The sequence below is a fragment of the Dermacentor silvarum genome, chromosome 9 (genome assembly GCF_013339745.2).
Source record: "Dermacentor silvarum isolate Dsil-2018 chromosome 9, BIME_Dsil_1.4, whole genome shotgun sequence".
NCBI lineage: Eukaryota > Metazoa > Arthropoda > Arachnida > Ixodida > Ixodidae > Dermacentor > Dermacentor silvarum.
Window position 1 is genome coordinate 120,713,356 of NC_051162.1, and position 18,275 is coordinate 120,731,630.

Genomic DNA, 18,275 nt, shown 5'->3' on the forward strand with positions numbered 1-18,275 from the left:
CCAGTAACATTTTCGTTACTGAGATTTAATTAGTTAATTGTAAATAATTATCTAACTCAAGAAGTACTGTCCTAATTATCAAAGTGTTGAGAAAATTTTAGAGCAACATGAAAAACTCCCGATACACCTTTCTGTTGCTCAATACGTGCTACATAAATGGGTTTTTCCGAGCGTGAAAGATGCCCGCAAACACACGCAAACCGCCTCGAGCGGCCAGTCGCGCGGAAATTCTGCGTGTATTCGCGGGCATCTTTCACGCTCGGAAAAACAGATTCATGTAGCACGTATTGAGCAACAGAAAACTGTATCGGGAGTTTTTCATGTTGCTCTACAACTTTCTCATTGACACTTTGATAATTAGGACATTACTTCACGAGTTAGATAATTAATTACAATTGATAAATTAAATCTCAGTAACGAGAAAATTACTGGCGGCTACTCCACTGCACTGGAAACAATACGCACTAGGTTTGCTTCCCCTAACGCCGTTCCTCTTTTTTTAAATCGTGCTGCGTGATAGCTGGGACACCCTGTATAACTGCTGTGTGATGGTATATTACTGCCTTCCGTATCGCAAGTCCCGTTCCGGGAAAACACCCGGTGTTTCTTTTCACCAGTTCTCAAGCAATGAGTTTCTAGCCCGAGTTTCTAGCGCTTTTGGACAAGATAGCATCAACTAATAAATGGGAATTATAAGATGGACATAACAAAGGTCGCAGCCTTCTCCTCCGGATACGCTACTCGGCAAATACATAATTTCTCTTTAAGTCCTTTTTCCTCATGCAGCAACTCCTTTAAGTATTCTTTTTTTCCGCACACAACAGTAAAAAAAAATGACGTCGTCTCTGCGCCAACATTAACTTCTTTCTTATCATGTTTACAGTGACATTATTTTGTTTGTGCCATGTTCGCAGTGACACTGTTTTACTTCTTTAGTGTAACGTTGCGTGTGCCCAACCTGTACGCTTTGTATTTATTCAAATAACAGTTTTTTTTATTAACCTGTGCATTTCTGTACATACCAAGCTATTCGTTATGCTTGTACCACACTGCTAAAATCACCGAATGGTGATTGCAGTATTTATAAAATAAAAATAAATAAATAATGGTGTTTTTTCGATAAAGCCTCCGAGCACCTGCCACGCAGGCATGTACTCGAAATACTCCAAAGAGCAGTCCAGCTCTATTTAAAACGCGCTCCCATCTTGAGCTGCCCTGAAGGTGTTGACGACAGTCATGCGATACGATCCGCAAATCTAATTGCCGAGAAGTTTCTGAGAATACTCCTTGTAAAGCAATCAAACCAACTGACTGGCGAAAACGACAAGCCTTCGGCCTATATGTACACAAGCCACCAAGGAAACACTTTAGATTGTAATTGTGAATAAGACACATTTGTGAGCTACTGTGTCCGCAAGAGTTTTCACCTAAAAGTATGGCAACCATTGTAAGTGCATACGAGGAATAAATATTTATTTTCATTCCTCAAAATACATTTGATGGCGGAGAGCTGTTCTCCCGGCGCATGCATCCCCAGTGAATTTAAAGAAGCTCGATGTATTAATACGGTTACACTGCATCCATTTATAAGAAGCCTAGATGAACCATTTACGCGTCCTCTACTATTAGGCGACTTGTTCTTGAATGCACGGTGAGGTAAGAAGCGCGCCCGACCCAATCTTCCAGCGTTGCGCGCGCTGCACAGATCGGCTGGGAACAGCTGAGCAGGGTGGGGTCGCAGCGCCCCCCTCCAAGCAGCGGCGATAGGCATGAACTAGCCCCGATGCGAAGGCCGTAAGAAGCGAGCGCGCGCGCCAGTCGAGCCCGGCCGTGGTTAAGCAAACATTTACACATGCACAGTCAGGAAGGAAACTCTCATTGACGTGTGAAGAACAAAGCTGTAAACGCAACATGAAATGTGGAGCTAACTAGGTGTGCATCTGCAATAGGCAGTGCAGGACTATCAGCATGCTTATAAACACAGAAAACTATGTTTGATCATGAGTGCATTGCCCTCGGACCGCTGTTTTAAAACGCTTCCATCAGTTTTCTTGCAGTAGACTCACTGCATCTTCTCTCGTCCGACCTCTTCGGCTTTGGAGAAGTTTGAAAGGTGGTCGCTTGCAATGTATGCTGAAACGGAATACATAGTATGCCTCTCGTGCGTGCGTGAAAGTGTGATATATATATATATATATATATATATATATATATATATATGAAGGCAGTCGTTCTTCAGATCCAGTGTTTAATAAATTGAACGAATTGCCGGCCCCCCATTTATCATGGGACAGAGATTGATGCAAACTCTGCGTCATGATGCGTACCTCTGTTGCCAAGAGCACCGCATCTTCATTCTCATACAAAATTCGAGCGGATTACACCTGCGACACTTTTAACGTTGTATATTTAGTCGAATGCACCATTTCGCACGCACAATAGATGGGACGAACGGAAACCCCCTTTTAGGCTACGCTCAAATCACATGTAAAATTTATACCGCTGCTCCGCCTATCCCGACAACTGAACACACTAGGTCACCCTCTCGAAAAATTTAAGGCCATTATTTTTAAATGGGATTATCCATTCTCTACAACAGAGAAGCTTGCGAGTCATTTCTAATACAGAAGTTCAGCGCGCTATCTAGGGGAATCAATCAATTCATAGATATGCTGACGTGTATGCCCAACTAGCTGGAGAAATGTTACTACCAATATTACCGACATGTTTGGTGCACGAATGAATACTTTTCCTGTCTATTTTATGCATTTCCTAACGGTTATATATGATATATAATATAAAGAATATTCATGAAGCTATATGAATATTTTCGCATGATTTATTAGAGATAATTGTCGCCCTTCTGTTATCTTGATATTTATTACTTCAATTTGTCATATAATTTTTCATTTATCGGTCATTTTCTTTTTCATACACGCATAAACGCATATACAGAACAGTTTGCCCTCAAACGCGAAAGATACCATCTGTGCAAAGAATGCAATGGAATACAGTTCGCATAACTCAGACGTCAACGGAGGTCACAGTATGTGTGTCATATAACCAGGTGGGGGTGTATTGACTATCTTCGTGGTCTCGCAAAAGTTGCAATAATTTCAAACAAAGAACAAGACAAACACTATTCTGGCAGTTGAGACCTCTCGCATGCTCTATACTAACATGTGACCCCTCTCCTCTGCATTCCACTGGCTGCGGCCTTCCATCTTATATTTCTCAAGCCGCTCCACGCACGCGTGCACGTCAACAAGTGCTCGGACTGACGTCAAATTTCTCAGTGTCTTACGCAACCCGGCATCGTGTCTTCCCTATATGCAAAAGTTCACGCAGCACTTTTGATAGTCTGCGGGTCACCGTCGTCACCGTCTTCGATCACGCGCTAACGATCGTTCAAAACGGAATGGCAGCGCTGCGCTCCACGTATCCATTTCTTGGCCAATCTCCCCTAGTGGGTAGAAGCCACATACGTGACAGGAAACAACAACAAAAACAACAACACAACACTCTCAACACCAAACCATGTATGTAAAGTGAGGGGCACCACCACCATTACGTCTCAAAAGGAACACCGCGAAAGTTTACAGCGTGCATGGCGACATGCGGATGAATACCCAAGCGAAAAAATGCACGTGTCTTACGTGCAGGGACACGTGTTACGTGTCCCTGCCGAATTCCTTTTTCAAGGCAGGCCTATCTAGCAGATTGTGGCCATTGGTTCTCACACTCCCCTCTCCTTAATTATCTATTCGACCCCGTATTGCTTTCCCACGCACAGGGTAGCAAATCACATTGCCCAAGCTCCACACACCTGTCCTTCTCTTTTATCTCTCTCGTGCAACGTTCTGCCACCAGGTGCTGCTGTTTGAGTCCACGCCATCTGGTCCGCGAGCGACTTTCATGGCTGCCTCCGTGAGCCTGGCCACGGCCCTTTCTCCCGTGTTTGTCGTCGCTGTGAGGGAGATGTCCTCAACCTGGCGAATGATGCACGCCATGCTACTGGTACCAGCGCTATTGCTAACGTTCCTGGTGTGCATCATCGAGGAGTCGCCCCACTGGTGCCTATACAACAAGTGAGCTATATACATACGGAAACACGCTTATCTGCGCTCCACAGTATGGTCAGAGCTTCAGTGCAACACCAGGCGTGTATTTACACCACTATGACTCAGCATGTTTATTGCATTTATTTCAACTCAACATAACCCCGCAAGTGCTTGAATATGACATTGGACAGAATAGTGGTCGCAGTCTTATCACGAGGGCAGCGTGTTGGGAAGCATAATCGTTGTAAACACAAATAAGGTGTTGATAAACAAGGACACATTTCGAACTAATGCAGATTAAATAGTTATCGATTAGAAAAAATTGGCTGTGGCTTAACTCAGTTATGCCTGGGTGTTCGTAGCGAGAGGTACGGTTAGTCTTATTGTTTAGCTTGGTTCTCTCTACGGTTAAATGTTCATGTTTATCGTTTAGCTTCGTGCGTCTGAGTGTTTAGGTTTGGTTGTTACATCTCGTTAAGTTATGGTTACATTAAGGACTAGACATTTTTAAAGTGTAACGCATTTATTTTGAAAGTATTCATCTTGTTGTTTCTCAATTGTCACAAAGACAGCCGCCCGGTGCTCGGTGAGGCGGGAGAATAAGGGGTTGTCGTCCAGTGATTTGAACACGTTTCGGGTGCCATCCTCATCTGAATCCACTCGCCTGGCCACTTCGTACTTACGACGCTTCTCGAGGCGTGCGGCTCGTTCTTCCTCCGTCCCCTCGGCTCGCTGCCTCCTCTTGGTTTCGTTTCGACGACGAAGCCTGGCTTCTTTCAGTCTCTCCGACTCACTTTCCATATCTGCCCACGAATCCCACCGAGCCGCCCCTTCTATATATACGATGCAATGCCGGCTCTTTCTCTGTTGTTGCAACGCGGTTTCACCGGCTCTTCCTCTGATGCCATGCCAGATGCAAGCGGCGAACCCCTGCAACACAACTGCGGCGGCGGCGGCGCGTCGCCGCGCCGTGGTAACTCGAGCAGACGATGCCAGCTGCATGCGGCGGTTGCTAGGCAACGGCTCAGCTCGTAGTGCGGCCACCGGCCACAGCGAAACGTCGAGAATGCGGCCAGTGTAGCTCTCGCTACAAAAACACAACTAACGAAATTGTGGAGTAACCACTAACGATTGTTATCGGTGTATGCGAATAGCCTGAACGAGCGAAAGAGCGAGTGAATGAGAGAGAGCGAGACAGCGAACGTTTTCCTTGCTGGGTCCTACCACCGACCAACCCCGAAAACGGCCAAAGAAGCAAAGAAAGTGACTCGCTCTGAAATTGCGTCATATGATGACCTTAGTAAAGATTACACTATGTCAATGGAGATTGACTAAATATGCGAGAACTCTGACACCATACCGAGCTACTTCTTAGGAAGGAAGATTGATATTCCCCTTCACTAACCATTTTTTTTCCGGAAAGACAACATATTTATATGCATTTCTTATTTTGTTCAATGTCCTCTTTGGTCATTCTGCAACATTTACACCGGGTTGAATGATTGTGGTGTGCCTTAGTTTTTTCTTGCGGTTCTTAATAATAGGCGGTTTTTAATCAGCGTTGCCATTGGGGACGGAAGAAAAGGAGTCAAAATGGAAGTTTAATGTAGCCAAACAAAGCCAAGAATTTCATTATCTTGCCCGATTTGTCGCCATTATAAAAAATATAGTGTCAATCTGCGCCACCACCTCGCTGGTGATAACTCACATGGTTAGTTCTAGTAGACACATACGCAAGTACCCCAGAAAGTGGATGAGGAAACGGCGCCACGGTAGCACAAATGTTAAGCGCATTACAAGCGTAATGCGAAGACGCGGGTTCGAATCCCACTTGCGGCCAATTGTGTTGTCATTCACTTTCATCTCGATTTGTCTATAATTTCATTTAATTCAGTTAAGAACTACAAATAGTTTCCCCTACGCTGTCCTTCGTGTCATTGTTTGTTGGCTTCTTGTGAGCTGACTAATAAAAATCGGGCCCCTCGGTTTATCTTTCCTCTCGTTCATATATGTATGTCACGCACGTACTTTGCGAAAGTGCCGCCAGACGGCACAACGTGTACAGGAAGAAACGCGAGAGAGGAGCCTAGTTGCAGCACACGCCTGATACATGACGCGTTTCGGCAGTGGGCGTACGGCATGTCGCCACGTCGCTTCAATGCACTAACGTGGACTGTAAACCCGAGATTTCTTTCGCCGAAACCCTTCAAAGAGAGATTTGCCCTTTCTCTCTTCTGTTTCGCAAACGCACGCAGCATGTTCGACGACGCCGAGCGCATCGCCATGTGGGCTGCTCGTCTCAACCTCGAGGACCCGGACCTCGTGCGCGACCGACTCGACCGGATCCGCAAGGACGCCGAGTCGCACGGAGACGGGGCGGCGTTCCGGTCCGCGAGGCTTTTACGCTACATCACGTCGGTGCACATGCGGTCACGCTGCTTCGCCCTGTTCGGATGTTGGTTCTTCGTGTACATCGCCTACTACGCACGTGACTACGAGAACCTCGCTCCGTGGGTCGGTGATTTCATCTGCACGATAAGAAGTTCTAACTCGGTTCACTCTAGGCTGTGTTCGAATACTCGCCGTAGACGGCTAAATAGATTAGCTAAATAGATTAGCTAAAAACACAGTGGCCATCTTAAGTACCGTCCCAGTTCTAACGAAGCCGGCAAAAAAGACAAATTCGTGAAGACAGCATCGAAATAAAAAACGATGCGGGATACTTTGCCGCCAAAAGAAGATGTCGGCTGAGCGGACTGCCTGGAAACTCGACGGGAGCGTTGTCTTCTAAAGGTAGCCGCGCTTTCTTTTGCGCGAATGTAAGCGAAGTTGTGTTTTGCATAGGTTCGCACCCATAAAGTGTTGGAATACCGCAATAATATATGTGTTCTTTACCTTTTGTTGTTGACGCAAGGAGGCGTCATACCACAGATACTAACTAGATGAGACACGTGTATGCTGCAGCAAAAACTCGGAGACCACTCAGCACATCCTAATGGAATGAGAAAGGATTCACTTAGTGAGACCCGTAGGTAACGTACACCTTCCAGAAGTGCTTCGGTTTAAAGTGGACGGAAGCAGCAATTGGTAAGCAGTCGAGATAAGCAAGAGACGTTTAGAGTGTTGGTGGGAAAAAATCAGGGAAGAAATTGAAGGGACCGGATCCGTTGCAGGCATTGGTAGCGGTGCAAGGCAGATGAAGATGTTCCGAGGAAGAGATGATGTTCCAAGGAAGAGTTGTACACAAAATTGCCACAATGAGAAGCATTTATAGCATAGCTGAGTAACTCGAGCAGGCTACGTGACTATTTGTCACCACTCCGTTTCAAAGGGGATGCCAATAAATAATAAGCATCATCTTCTTCTAGACGGTTTCAGATGCGTTCCATTACTTGGGCTCGAAGCTGTCTTTATAGCTGACAATGTAGACCATCTACAATGGTGGCCAGAGTTGGAACATACCCTCAATTTCAATTCAAGTTACTTGGATTGCAATTTGAGTGAATTTTGAACGTTACCAATGAGCTTCCTTTGCTAATTTGGACATTTGAAAGGCCCTAGAGGATTTTTAGCCATAGGCTTTTCATGGCTGTGAAACCTTAGAGTGCTCTGTTAAATACCTTGCCGTCGATGCAGCCATTGCTCATGACCGAGGCATGCAGGATTCTAGATTTGTCACTGAAGCATAAAGTGAAGTTTAACGGGGAGAAACTCACGTATATAAGATGCGCGACGGAGTCGTCACACATTAAAAACAAACACGATTGGCCTTGTTCTAGCGTTGATGCACAAGAGAGGGACGCATATATGCTTTCGTATGCTATCTGAAGCAACGCCAGCCAAAAAACATTTCTAAATGCCCATTTTTATGTGGTTGATTGAATCAGCACAATAAAGAAATGCTCGAAGTATACTCAGAAAATATTTATTGCAGAACACGTAAAGATTTGTTTAATTTTAGATAAAGTTGGCTCCACTACAACTGTTTGAAGTTGGCTTGGACAGCGCCAATAAAGTGAATGTCCCAAATGGGACATCTTCCGTGGCCTTTGAGAGTTCTGACGAAACCGACTGTCACGTAGAATCACATTTAGTCAAATAGGAAGGACCTAGTGCGGCACGCATTCATTAGAGTAGTACCTTTGAAGACGGCAGGACCACCAAATTTATAGTAGTAACTGGATTTTTCAATGGGCCAAGCGTATTTAGAAAAATCAGAAGCACAACTTCGCGGTTATCTTAGGTTTATTTACCCAACAGTTTCGGTCGGTGGACCGACCTTTTTCGAGGTATACAGGAAATTCTCGCAACAGTCTTTTTATATGCAGATATTATAGCTAGATATACAATATCTAGATATAAAAAAACTGTTGCGAGAATTTCCTGTATCCCTTGAAAAAGGTCGGTCCACCGACCGAAACTGTTGGGTAAATAAACCTAAGATAACCGCGAAGTATCTAGATATAATATCTAGATATAAAAAGACTGTTGCGAGAATTTCCTGTATCCCTTGAAAAAGGTCGGTCCACCGACGGAAACTGTTGGGTAAATAAACCTAAGATAACCGCGAAGTTGTGCTTCTGATTTTTATATATATATATATCATGATGTCTCTGTTGGTACGACGTATATTCAGCCCGAGTACTCGGCAGCGAGCCAGCAAACGCACACACCCGATGATGATGATCACACAACTGCAGATGAGGATCGAGCAACGTAGGATGATGATGATAATATACAGATGAAGAAGACGTGCGTAATAAACGCCTACACTAATTAATTAGTGTGGGCGCTTATTACGCACGTCCAGGATGATGATACTATACAGATGATGAAGACGTCTTCGTGAAGACTGACTTTGCCGGCGCTATAGAACAAATTAGAAGATTGCTTTCTACCTTACTTTTCTCGAAATGACTGCCAATACGGGCCGTGACTCGCAGGCCGAGCTTCAAGCGGCGGAGTGGTTCGTGGTGACCGGCAACTTCCCGGCCATGGCTGCCGCATACAGCGTGACGCGGCGGCACAGCGGCTTGCGTTCCGTAGTTCCCCTGTTGGCCGCATGCTCCATGATGTCGGCGCTGCAGTCGGCCCTGGTCGCCATAGGTGGCCGCTCGTTGCTGCTTATGACCTACTGCAGCTCCGTGCTCATTCTCAATGTCGCCTACGTCGCACTGGTGGTGCACACTGTTGACGCGTTCCCTACTCCAGTGCGAAGCCTTGGATACTCCGGTGCGTTCATGTCCGGCCGTATCGGAGCCATGATGGGTGCGCTGTTCCGGGAGTTCGAGTCTATGCCCCTACCTGTTAGCATGATGCCCACGGCTGTGACGTCACTGGGTCTCCTCGCCTTTGCGGCGTCCGCTGTGCTTGTTCCGCCGACTCCGAAGGAGTTGATCGCGGACGAAGGTTCACCGGTTGTTTTGGACACGTCGGCAGTAGCGACGGTGTCAAAAGGCAGCCCGATGTCCTGGAGGGTGCACAAGAGGCAGTCTCCTACGGCGTCGCTGCATTCGGAGCGTAAATGAACGCGCTATTAGTAGTTGTGTTATGCGTGTCTGGGTCCTTCCACGAAGCTTTATTGATGACGTGTGTGGGTCTCCAGGTATTGACTGGCTTGCCGATATGACTACGACAACTGACAATAACCGTGATGTTTTATATTGTTTAGCGCTCCTCTGTCCAAGCGCAGTTTTGTGTGGTGGACTTGGTTGAGTCATTGCTAGGGGCACGTAACACGTGTCGGTGTTAGTTTGCAGCGGTTTGGTGATTATTTACTCTATGAACGTTTAAAGCACTTATGGAAGTCTCGAATTGTAGATGTTGGAAAAGAGGACGCGTTGGGATGTGTACATGAATAAGGCTTCATGCTATGAAGTTTTGCTGCTTTTTCGGTATGATGCTTCTGGAGCACTCATAGGTTTTGAAGCTTTGTTCCAGGCAATTTGCGAGCTCTACGTCGTCACCGTCTTGTAATTGAGAATATCCTTAAAATCCTGCAAACTTCGCAGAGAGACCAGGGAAGCGCTGTGTTGTGGGAAAGCCAATGAAGACTTCGCTCAGCGCCAATTCGGAATAGTGTCAAGAATGCAAGTTACTCGTGTTTCTGTTGGCACGACCAGTCGGTAAACATGGATTTTGCGCTGACGTTCGTTAATGTATAGCGGTTGTACTTAACCCTTAATGTACGATAAGCGTACCCTTCTGTGCTATAGGAATACTATCAAACCGGAATAGAACGAACTCGGATAGAGCGAAATATGCTCTCTATCGAGTACTCGAAGTTCTCCTATCATTATGCATGTAAAATGTATTCTTATAACGAACCAGACATTGGATATATCGAACTTTGAGCGCGCACGATCTGTCACCAAAAAGCTGCAAACGCGGGTAGTATCCTAGTCTCCGTGCAGCCGCAGCACCCGGCCGCGCCTCCGCTCCTCCAGCCAGCCTTGCTTTGCAGCGCCCCTGTGATAAAATAATTTTATAATGGCCCTTTTAATATCAGTTGCGTTCTATTTTGTTATTTTTGCTTGTTCCCCTTCCTACTGTGTTATTCCTTACCCTCTCCCCCGTGCTCTGCGCCGCGTTGCAACAGCCGGGGGCCAGCATGGTAGCTCCCACTAATTACAACAACATGTGCAACGCAGACTTGTATGTAACGTATTACCTCTAAGTATTTAATTGTAGTTAATCGCATTTTTGGGTGATCTTGCTATTTAACGATTACTTTGCTGACAAAGTAACGTTCGCTGAAGTTACTTTCTTCGGTAACTATTTTGATGTACTAAGCTCTGATTTTTGACAGAGGGCTATCACAGGCGACGCAGCGTTGGGCACTTAAAAGAGGCACTGACATGATATTAAGGCGAAAGCCTTAGAAGTCTATGTTGGCGGTGCCCTTGCGGTGACATTGGCGAAACTCAGCAAAAACCCAACAAAGATATAATCAGTGGCATGACCTTTGTTTAACCACTTCACGAAAGCTTCTCTTATAAGATTCCGGCATAGGGGTTGAAAATGCATAAATTTTGTATTCAACGCGCTGGAACGAGAATGTTAATCGGGGACCTCAATTTTTGTTAATCACGTACCGAGGTGGGCACTGTTATGGCACGTACACACTAGCGGCAAAACGCGCGCGGCGCGCCGCCGGCGGCGAAACGCAGCAGCGGCAGGACGGCCACACTAAAGCCCCTATATTTATAAAAGTAGCGCCATTCTTAGATCTTGCCGCCACCGCGCTCACCCCGGCGCTTCCTCCTCGCCCTCTCTTAGCCGCCTCCTGTCGCCCCAGCCTCCTCCGCTCCCCCATTGGCCAATCCGTGTCACGTGGAAGTTCGCGTCGCGCTTTTGTATATTTTTTTCTTTCCAGCGCGCTCCAACTGCCATTCTCGGGCCTGTGCGACGAAAGTGCTGTACGCACAAACGGATCAAACGTGTTAGGGACAAGAACTTGGTTGTGATGGCATGCTGCTGCGCCTTAAGTTGCTGCAACCGACAAGGCGAGGGCAAAAGGCTTTTTTTGTTTACCATCCGGCGTGCGCAAACGCTTGCTGCACACTTGATATTTGCGACGTCTCGCATCGTCGCGTTGCTACTTCCAAAACGGCATTATTAAGACCAGTTACTGACTGACGAAGCAAAATCGCGCCTCAAAAACGTCTCCGCAGGGCGCGATCGAAGTTTTCCTCGGATTTCCTCTGGTAGCGCGTTAGCTGTCGTCTGCCACGGCAGGCCCGACGCAGGCGGCGCCACTGTCGATATCGTGCCTCGATCGCGCTGGTCGCGCCGAGCGCGATAGTGGAACGGAGGAGGAGGGAAGTGGATGGCGCTACTTTTTATATATAGGGTTTTATGCCACGTACACACTAGCGGAAAAACGCGCGCGGCGCGCCGCCGGCGGCAAGACGCGCGCCGCGAAAGCAGCCGCGAAATGGGTTTTTGTTGCCGCGGCAGGGATCGCTCCTGGACCGATTTTTTGCGGTTTGCCGCGTGCCGCGGATGAAGGAGACCAATGAGAGCGGCCCGCTTCCGTGACGTGCGCGCGGGAAACTGGTGCCATGCGGACCCGCCCGACCGCTTGTTTCTCGTTTCGCACTATCATCTGCACGCGTGAGCTCCCGGATAGTTCGAGACGGCGAGAGGAGTCTAGTCTGTCACGTGATTGCCGCAGCGGCGTGCCGCCGGTTGGTGTGGCCGCCCTGCCGCTGCTGCGTTTTGCCGCCGGCGGCGCGCCGCGCGCGTTTTGCCGCTAGTGTGTACGTGCCATTAGGCCACACCAACCGGCGGCGCGCCGCTGCGGCAATCACGTGACAGATTAGACTCTCTCCCCCCTTCTCGAACTATCCGTCAGCTCGGTCCGGGAGCTGATGCGTGCAGATGATAGTGCGAAACGAGTTTCCTGCTAACAGCGGACGCGAGTACAAAACGAGCGGTCGAGCGGGTCCGCATGCCACCAGTTTCCCGCGCGCACGTCACGGAAGCGGGCTGCTCTCATTGGTCTCCTTCATCCGCGGCACGCGGCAAACCGCAAAAAATCGGTCCAGGAGCGATCCCTGCCGCGGCAAGAAAAACCGGTTTCGCGGCTGCTTTCGCGGCGCGCGTTTTGCCGCTAGTGTGTACGTGGCATTAGGGTGAACACGCGAGCGCGCGGCCGAAGGCACTGTCAGCCCCGCGTTACGGCCATTGCTGGAAACGTTGCACATGCGCAGTACACGTCTGACGCGGCTCTTTTTCCACCGCGCGCATCACGTCACTGGAGAGGCTCGTTCGTCGTCTTCTAGCCACGCTTTTTCCTCGTGAGAGTTGATACAGCCTTTAAAGTCCGCTCAGTCTTTAAAAATCCGCGTTTAAAGAGTGCATAATAATGAAAAAAAAACACCCATAGCTATGAGGCATGTGTATTATATTTTGGGTTGTTCCGCCTGAAATGCCGCATATAAAAGCAACGCATCTTTCACAGACATTCAGTCTGTCACTAGTTGCTATAATAGCTAGAGTTCCAAGTATGAAAGATGCTCTGTTGTTCACCTTTCGCTGAAAGGTTATTCTCAGCGATTCATCGGCTCCTTAGTGAATAGGGCTGTCAAGACTGTTAATAGAATACTACAGGCATACAAGCACGAGGGTCGCATTCGCGATGCTGCCCGTGCACCCCGTCCTATGGATACGACAGAGGAATGAGATGTATCCATAGCACGGTGTAAGATATAAGAGTATATATCTTACACCGTGATCCATAGTTGCAGCTGTCGTCGACAACCCTATTTTGCCTGCAGCAGCAGTTTGTGGGGAGTTAGAGTTGGACGTATCGGAGACTACTGTTCGACGTCGCCTGCATAGCGCCGGCTTTCGCAGTCGCATCGCGTCACAGAAGCCGCTGCTTAGGGCTGGCAAGCGGGATGCACGACAGCGGTTTGCTAAAGGCTGATTCACACTAGGCCGACAGGGCACCGATTTTGGTCTGCCGACTGTTGGCGACAGCATTTTCCCTCCTTTAAACCGTTGGTCACAGCGTTTTCCGTCCTGTAAACTGCTTGCGTCATCAGTCGGCAAGCCAAAATCGTTCTCGTGTAGGCGTAGTGTGAATGAGCCTTAAGCAACACGAGGCGCGGACAAGCGAAGACTACTAGGGTCGCGTCATATTTTCAGACGAGTCCTCCTGTTCGACGAGACAAGACCAAAGATTGCGCCTATGGAGACTGCCAGGCACACGGTAAGGCAAACTTTCTGTGCTGATGAGTGAGATTCCTACTTTTTGTAACTCCACGCAGGAATGACCCAAAGAACATGCAAATCGTGTCTCACAGCGGGAGAGGAGGTGTGAGCGTGTAGGGTGCGGCTTCACAACATGGTTTAGGACCACTGCAGCGCATACGTGGGCATCTAACGTCAGCCCAACGCTGCGAAAATTTTGAACAGTGTGATGTAGCCATGCATCTGCGAGCAGTTCCTTCCCAGAAGGCAATTAAATTTCCAGCAGGACCAGTCGCCAACACTCACGGCCAATGTTGTGAAAGACTTCCAGGCAGAGAAGCACATATCCTTACTGGAATGGCCACCAAAAGGGGCGGACCTTAATGTTATTGAAAATGTGTGGGGCCACCTGAAAGCTGCTTTGGCTCGGAAGCCCCTTCATTCTGCAACTTCCGACCAGCTGTGGGCCGCAGTAAAGGAAGAGTGGGAAAGCCTAAAGGAGAACCGGTAATATGTACGGGAACTTTGTGGCTCGTTGCCCTCCAGGACAGCTGCAGTCATTGCTGCAATGGCGACATGACCAGGCACTAGACGTACCGACATTGTATTCTTATGTTGCGCATTTCTTCAGCTCTAAGTGCGAGCTTGTACTTTAGTTCATTAAATAGCTGAAATAGAAACTGTCTTATAATTATTTCTTCATTTATGCACCAATTCTTAATCCTGGTGGACGATCATGGTCAGAAGTACCAGCTCAGAGGACAAACATGCAGCTCGCAAACGACGAAAGAACGTCTCCAGTGACGTCGTGCGCACGCTGGAAAAGTTCTTTCACAGAGCGCATGCTGCACATGTGCTTCGTTTCCAGCGATGGCCGTTACAGTGTGCTGACAGCGCCGTTGGCCAAGCGCTCGCGTGTTCACCCTAACAGTGCTCACCTCTGTACATATAAAGCCAACCGGTAATGAAGGGTAAGATGCTGAATAATGAATAAGGGTAAGATGCTGTGGTTGAAATTGAAAATTAGAAAATCATGAGGACAAGGGAAAACGAGAGTGGACGAAAAGACTTTTCGCCGTCGGGAACCGAACCCACAACCACCACTATACGCGTGCGTTGCACCACCAATTGTTCCACGGCGATGGCCATCGATCCGGTCCCTATCTTGGGTATATTTATGTGTTTTAGATCTAGCCCTTTGAATGTTTAAATAACAATTTCAAAAGCCATCTCACAATAAAAGAAGTCGGTGACCAAATATATTGTCTCACCCAGATGCGACAGCTCTACCTGCACTCAGTGGGCCTTCAACCCACGAGACCACCCGTATGATTCTTGGTTCTATGGGACCAACCATCGAGCACTACTGATGTACAGTCCCATAGAGAAACATACAGGTAAAGAGTGGACACTCCCGCAGGGCCCCGCGGCCGTGCTACTGCACTGCCGCCAGCGCCCCGAGCGGCTGGTGAGACAGCCAATTTTGTCTTCTGAGATTTTGGACGCGTGGTTTAGCTCTGTTTTGTTTCGGTTTCGATAGCAATGCTTTAGATTCTGGTTTACCCTTTGCTGTTAAAGTGCTTAACTACGTCGTCTATAGTGGAGGGCAAGAACTTTAAGATTTCATTTTTAAGCATACCGTACATACAGACGTAATAAGCTCGCGAATCGCAACCTTTTTACTGGAAAAACCACCAAGCTTTTCGAAGAACCTAAGCAAGTCAGCTGAATTAGGTCATGCAGATTGGAAAAATAATGTGATCAGAACTGTTTTGATTGCAATTTTCTGCCGTTCTCGAGCCACTTTTCTCAATGCGCGGATTAAGGAGTGGTCACATACAAAAAAGTTTATTTTTTCTTGTTTACATTGGGAATTGCACAGAAAAAAAAATACTGGCTCACACTCTTGATAAAGACAAACACACCGACCAAAAACACAGACCGCAACAAGAATGTTTATCTATGACAAGCAACGCGTCAAGTAAAACTGGCTGTTGCGAACCGGCCCAGGCGCATGCATTATGCATAACCAGTGAGGTAAACAGCCTTCACAAAACGTTCGAGCCGCGCCAGATAAAACGTTTGTGTGATGATACGGGTGAGCCTCCAGATATCAAATTCTGTGCTTTAAACCGAACGTGTTGCGAGCGACGTTTGGAAAATTACGCGTTGGAAGTAATGCGCGTGCTCTTCCGCAAAAGACGAGTACAAAAACAAACGGGTGGCTGCACGGTAAACGGACGCCACAGCTCATATTCCATGCTGCCCGTGCGAAATACGCCCAGCCAGCATAACAAACGTCTTGCTAACAATGTTCTTAACGCGAGAAAGAGCAAAACTATTTCCGCATACAAAAGGCAAGACCTTACCGCAAAAGCGAGGCGACACGTTGAAAAACCGCGGTGGGGTGGGCGTAACCAGCGACATATGACCCGCGCAGCATCAACGTCCCTATGGAAACGGGACGCGTGGACGTAACCCGGTGAATGTATGATAAGCTGTCTACCTTTAAGGTGAAGTGGAAGCGGGCGTCGTTGCGCCGTCTGGCGGGTGGTCAGACCCTTGCTTTCTCGGCCGCGAAACGGCTCGAGTGTCCGCTATTTACGTAAGTATGTTTCTATATGCAGTCCCAGCGGGAAAAGATTAGCCCAAGTAACTTGTGGCAGGTGCGGCAAACTCCTGATACGTGGCGCTGTTGATCCCCAGAGCGCCGATAGCGAGAGTGTCAGGCACTTTCCATTTTCGAAAGCAGGGGTGGCCGGCAGAAACCGACCCATCTCAAAGGCCGCATTTTGAAAGCTATCATATGCCTGAATTTGCGGCCAAGCTTTGCGCCAACGAGGCTGCGCACTTAAGCACCTTTATTTATTTTTGATGCGCGGGCGCTATTAGCGATGGTAGTTCCTTTATCGCTACCTCATTGCGCAGCCTCGTTGGCGCATAGCTTGACCGAAACGTGAGGCGTATGATAACTTTCGAAATGCGGACTTTAAGATTGGTCAGTTTCTGCCGGCCACCCCTGCTTTAGAAAATGGAATGTGCCTGGCACTCTCGCTATTGACGCTCTGTGGATCAACAGCGCCGCGTAGAACGAGTTTGCCGCTCCTGCCACAAGTCACTTGTGCGAACCTTTTTCCACTGGGACTGTACATGGCCGAAACCAGCCTGTATTTGTATATTTAATCGTTTATGCAACTGGACAAGCTTTTAAACAGTGTCCCAGCTATCATGCAGCACGATTTTAAAAAAGAGGAAACGGCGTTACGCGAAGCAAACCTAGTGCGTATTGTTTCCAGTACAGTGGAGTAGCCGCCAGTAATTTTTTCGTTACAGAGATTTTATTAGGTAATTGTAATTAATTATCTAACTCGAGAAGTACCGTCCTAATTATCAAAGTGTCAATGAGAAAGTTGTAGAGCAACATGAAAAACTCCCGATACAACTCTCTGTTGCTCAATACGTGCTACATAAATGCGTTTTTCCGAGTGTGAAAGAAGCCCGCGAATACACGCAGATTTGCCGCGCAGATACACGCAGGAACTTTGCGTGCATTTGGGGGCTTCTTTCACGCTCGGAAGAACACTTTTATGTAGCACGTATTGAGCAACAGAAAGCTGTATCTGGAGTTTTTCATGTTGCTCTACAACTTTCTCATTGACACTTTGATAATTACGATAGTGCTTCTCGAGTTCGATAATTAATTCCAATACACCTAATTAAATCTCAGTAACGAAAAAATTACTGGCAGCAGCTCCACTGTACTGGAAACAATACGCACTTGGTTTAATTCACGTAACGCCATTCCTCTTTTTTTTTAATCGTGCTGCGTGATAGCTGGGACACCCTGTATATAATGTGTATAACGGAAAGTTATGCCCGCAGCCAGCAGAAAGGAAAATGCGGTAGCTTCTCGTAGCTGCGCACGCACACGTTTCTTTCATCGCACAGGAAGCAGCGGAAACTGTGGACGGAAGGAAATAAGAAGGCAGAGGTGGGGTGTGCGAACATCTCCTTCCTGTACGTTGCCCTACAGTTTGGAGAGAACCTCGCTGTATACACCTGCCATAACTACACGAACTTCTCGAGATCTTGTGAGCCAAGTCACTGGATTCTTGTTACACACGCGCCGATCGCTATTGTTTGTTACTCCTTTGGCTTCAGCAAGATTCAGCCTCGCCGGTGTCTCACTAGGACCTGTTTGTCAACCTTCAATGGATCCGCTGCAGTTTGGGTGGACCACATGACCGAAATTCTGCGAATTTTGTAAGTCTTTGCCTCGCGTTCGGTAGATCAGATCAGATTGCGCGTGTGTGTGAGAGTGGGGGGGGGGGGGGGGGGGAGTTAAATTCCTGAAACGGTACGCTGGTTTATAAGGAACGTGGTCGTGAAGGGCTGCGGAATAATTTTGATAACCGGGAGTTCTTAAACGTGAATCTAAAGTGTTTTCATTCCCAGTGATAGAAGCGACATTTTACTTTTTGGAGCATATTTTGGAGCAGAAAAATGTCACTTTGG

At 47.6% G+C, this 18,275-nt stretch overlaps 1 protein-coding gene across 1 annotated transcript; it reads left to right on the top strand.

Moving 5' to 3' along the window:
* The first annotated feature begins 3,915 nt into the window (after positions 1-3,915).
* On the top strand, positions 3,916-9,589 carry LOC119463861 (solute carrier family 22 member 5). The gene is made up of 3 exons (XM_037724683.2): positions 3,916-4,088; positions 6,317-6,575; positions 9,005-9,589. The coding sequence occupies exons 1-3, from the start codon at positions 3,916-3,918 to the stop codon at positions 9,587-9,589; spliced, it is 1,017 nt and encodes a 338-aa protein (XP_037580611.2).
* The last annotated feature ends 8,686 nt before the right edge of the window (positions 9,590-18,275 follow it).